Raw genomic sequence first — 3404 nt, 5'->3', positions numbered from 1 at the left:
TCACAGGGCGTTCAAAGCGTTGATAACAATAACTTTGTTTTATCTCCATTTACTAATCAACATACTTAAACTAACTCTTTCTCGACCTTTTCAGGAGCGGCTGCTACAACTCTCGGAGACCTACGCCGACGACATCGATTTAGTTTTGATCTAATTTTTTTCCAAACCTTATTTCTTCTAGTTGTAGTTCCAAATTTTCTTTTCGGTCCGAAGTCACAGGCGTTCAAAGTGCTGATAACATTATCTTTGTTTTGTCTACATTTACTACTAAACATACTTAACTAACTCTTTCTTGACCTTTTCAGGAGCGGCTGTTACAACTCTCGGAGACCTGAACGACGACATCGTTTAGAGTTTGATCTACTTGTTTTCCATACCTTATTTCTTCTAGTTTGGTGGAGCAAAGCAGTCCGATTAACTTTTAAACATAGGTAGTTAGTTTTTTTCCTTTTTTTATTAAAAAATAATTACTCTAAGCTTTTTTAAAGAATGTCAGGGCATTAAGTTTGACTTACAAAATGAAAAAAAGAAGTTTCGAAGTGATTGATTAAATTTCTACATTACATTCTCTCCTAACACACGAAACATAAGAACAGCACGCGTTAAAATGTTTTTTTTTTTTTTGGAAAAGGGGAAGGCTCTTTTTTACATTTTTTTCCTTTATATTTTTTACAAAAAAACACAATAAGGAAAATGGTCTTCTATAAATGAAGACAATACATTAAATATAAAAAAGTCAGCTTAAAAAACAGTAGTTGTTTATAGCTCATCTTTAAACACGGACTAGTGTTTCGAATGTTGTTGATCCATCCACGCACTGAAACACTTTTCCATAGTAACAAAATCTCATAAATTCCCGGAAGAAAACAACTCTGATATGAAATGATAATTTAAATGAAGGTTGTTGAGGTGTGAGTGGTGGTGGCGGTTTTGAAGTTGTTTGATGATGTTATTTAAAAATCTACATCCTATTGTTGTTTAACAGCCTTTTTGGGTTTGGGACTTTGTGTTTGTTTGGGACTGCTCTGCTTTGCAGCTTTTGGTGACGTTTTGGGAGTTTTGGCCTTTGGTGAAGATTTTTCTGCACACATAAAAAAAAGAAAATAATTTTAAAATTCCTGTTCCATTTCGAAAAAGCAAACACAAACTTACGCAAAGCACGCAATGTTTCTTGTGGCAGCCATTCGTAGTCAATAGAGCTGTCATTGGAACTGCCAGTCTCAATGGTCTTCTTGGCAGCAGAGCGCTTACGTTTGCCGGAAGAGCCCAACAGATATTGTTGACCGATAACCAAAAGAAGTACAACAACACCAGCCATCAAGAGATACAAGAAGAAGGTTTCGCCATCAAGACCTTCATCGACTTCGGAAATCAAAACGGTTTCGTTGAAGACGGCCTCACTGAATTGCACACCATTAGAATCACGATAGTTCATGGCAATGTTTAAGCCGAAGGGACGGCCAGCAAATTGATCAGAGGGCATGAACGAATACGACACAGTAGCCTCAGAACCGGGTTTAACTTCGCGATTGTAGGCAATGGCAGAGAAGTTTTGAATGTAGTAGTTGAAGTCCATGGGGTAGCGGAAGGAAGCTTCAACAGATTCCACAACGAAGTCATTGGGACCCTTGTTGGTGAAGCCAATCAAAAATTCAACAGGTTTGCCTCCGGGCAAATCGAGTTGTTGGCCAGCAGTGTAAGTAGGTTTAGTGAACAACAGGAAAGTATCAGCATAGGGCGACGTCGTTTGCAGGGGTTCCGAATCATCATCAGCTTCAGCATCTTCGCCAGTCACAGAACCATCATCACCATCGGCTTCCACAATATCGTCTTCCGCAGCATCTTCAGCAAAAGCTGAGAATTTGTTGGCTAACAAAAAAGAGAAAGTCAAATTTGATTATTGGGAAATAAAAAGCAACATGTGCCAACTCAAGTCAGTGCCAGACAATATATCTTCTGGATAGCGATACTGGTTGGCTATAGATTTTAGGTTTCTCCAACTATTTCATTCAAAATTTGGTCATATTGCATCAAATTTGCTCCACTTGTCAAAAACCTTATTGCCGTCGTATTTCTGCCACGTCAAATTTACGTCGGCTGCTCGAGAGGCAGCAACAAAGCCGACAACAGTTCACCTTTCTATCATCACTCATCACACACGCACACACACCCAATTTTAAACTTGATGGATCTTTGGTTACCATATCTACTTACGTCCGTTAAATGTACAGATTATGGTTGGCAAAACCAATAATAAAATCAGCATGTAGTTCTTCATTTTGTGTTAATATCGTTTCGAATCTTTTCCAATTATCTCAAAATATCACAACACCAAGCAGCTAAAGGAATGAATTATGCCGCGACTCACACGTTCCCCGTTCCAAATGATGTGACGGCAGCGAAATCAGAATAACGTATGAAAGCCGAATGTATGGGTATTGGAGAAAACACAACGAAGTTTTGTTTTGACATTAACGAAATGTTATTACGTGTCGAGAGTTGTCAAATTCGTTTGTGTTTATCTGACGTTTTATTTTGGGAAGTGAACCGAATGGTTTGACGTATCTACATTTCACAGGGCGATTCATTCTACGGTAATAGATGCTATTTTCCTAACAGCAAACCATGGCGAAACAATTAAAGGTGGTCTCATTTGTACAACAACCACAAATCATATGAAGCAAACCGCCATCTTGTCATCAAGCTGATCGACGTTTTGCCAACACACACAAAGAAATTTGTATAAGTGTGCGTAAATGAGCAAAGAATATGTGAGACAAGACAACAACAAAGAGAATGCAAACAAAAATCCGGCTGTTAACCGTTGCTCGCGTGCTACTACCTTATTAAATCCGCCTTGAATAGCAAGTATAAACATTTGCGAGGAATATATAAACTAATGAAATGTGAATAAAATATAAAGACAAGTCCTTTTAGTTCCAACCGGTTAACCTTGTTGTACGTAGCTGATTGGCCCGATGGAGTCCTTTATCGGCAAAGCCTGCCGATTACCACAACAACAACAACTTGCCGGTATAGAATGCTGTTCGCTCCTTTTTAAATTTTGACAAGAAAATAACACATTTTCAGCGGTAATTTTCCTTAAGCCCAGAACACACATCTAGCGGAATTTTCGGTTGCAGCCAAGTCATTTATGTGTCCGCTGGACAAATATCTTTTCACTATTTTAATAATTTTTGGCTAATAAAGTACATATGTGCTGAAATTGATCCGTTTTTATTTGCTAATACTTTATTTCATGTTGGATGGAGCTATTAAAAGATATCATTCGTAGTAGCAAGAAAAAAAATTCTCATATGCCTTTTATGTCACCCTATTACACAAAGAAAATTTCATATGAGTTACCTGAAAGCCATGACATAATTACCAGGTAGTGAACCGCT

General features: G+C 38.0%; 1 protein-coding gene across 1 annotated transcript; it reads right to left on the bottom strand.

Annotated features, from left to right (window-relative positions):
- Positions 1–435: 435 nt before the first annotated feature.
- Positions 436–2462, bottom strand: LOC106094504 (translocon-associated protein subunit alpha). Its single transcript, XM_013261730.2, has 3 exons — positions 2215–2462; positions 1153–1869; positions 436–1081 (listed from the first exon to the last, which is right to left on the bottom strand). The coding sequence occupies exons 1-3, from the start codon at positions 2276–2278 to the stop codon at positions 969–971; spliced, it is 894 nt and encodes a 297-aa protein (XP_013117184.2). The 5' UTR covers positions 2279–2462; the 3' UTR covers positions 436–968.
- Positions 2463–3404: the final 942 nt, after the last annotated feature.

The sequence above is a fragment of the Stomoxys calcitrans genome, chromosome 4, assembly GCF_963082655.1.
Source record: "Stomoxys calcitrans chromosome 4, idStoCalc2.1, whole genome shotgun sequence".
Classification (NCBI taxonomy): Eukaryota; Metazoa; Arthropoda; class Insecta; order Diptera; family Muscidae; genus Stomoxys; species Stomoxys calcitrans.
This window is presented reverse-complemented; position numbering and strand designations above follow the sequence as displayed.

Excerpts from the sequence above, each read along its gene's own strand:
- LOC106094504 (XM_013261730.2), bottom strand. The coding sequence starts at position 2,278 with ATGAAGAACTACATGCTGATTTTATTATTGGTTTTGCCAACCATAATC. Across the intron at positions 1,870-2,214 it reads AATCTGTACATTTAACGGAC|CCAACAAATTCTCAGCTTTT; the intron begins GTAAGTAGATAT and ends CTTTTTTGTTAG. Across the intron at positions 1,082-1,152 it reads AGAAACATTGCGTGCTTTGC|AAAAATCTTCACCAAAGGCC; the intron begins GTAAGTTTGTGT and ends TTATGTGTGCAG.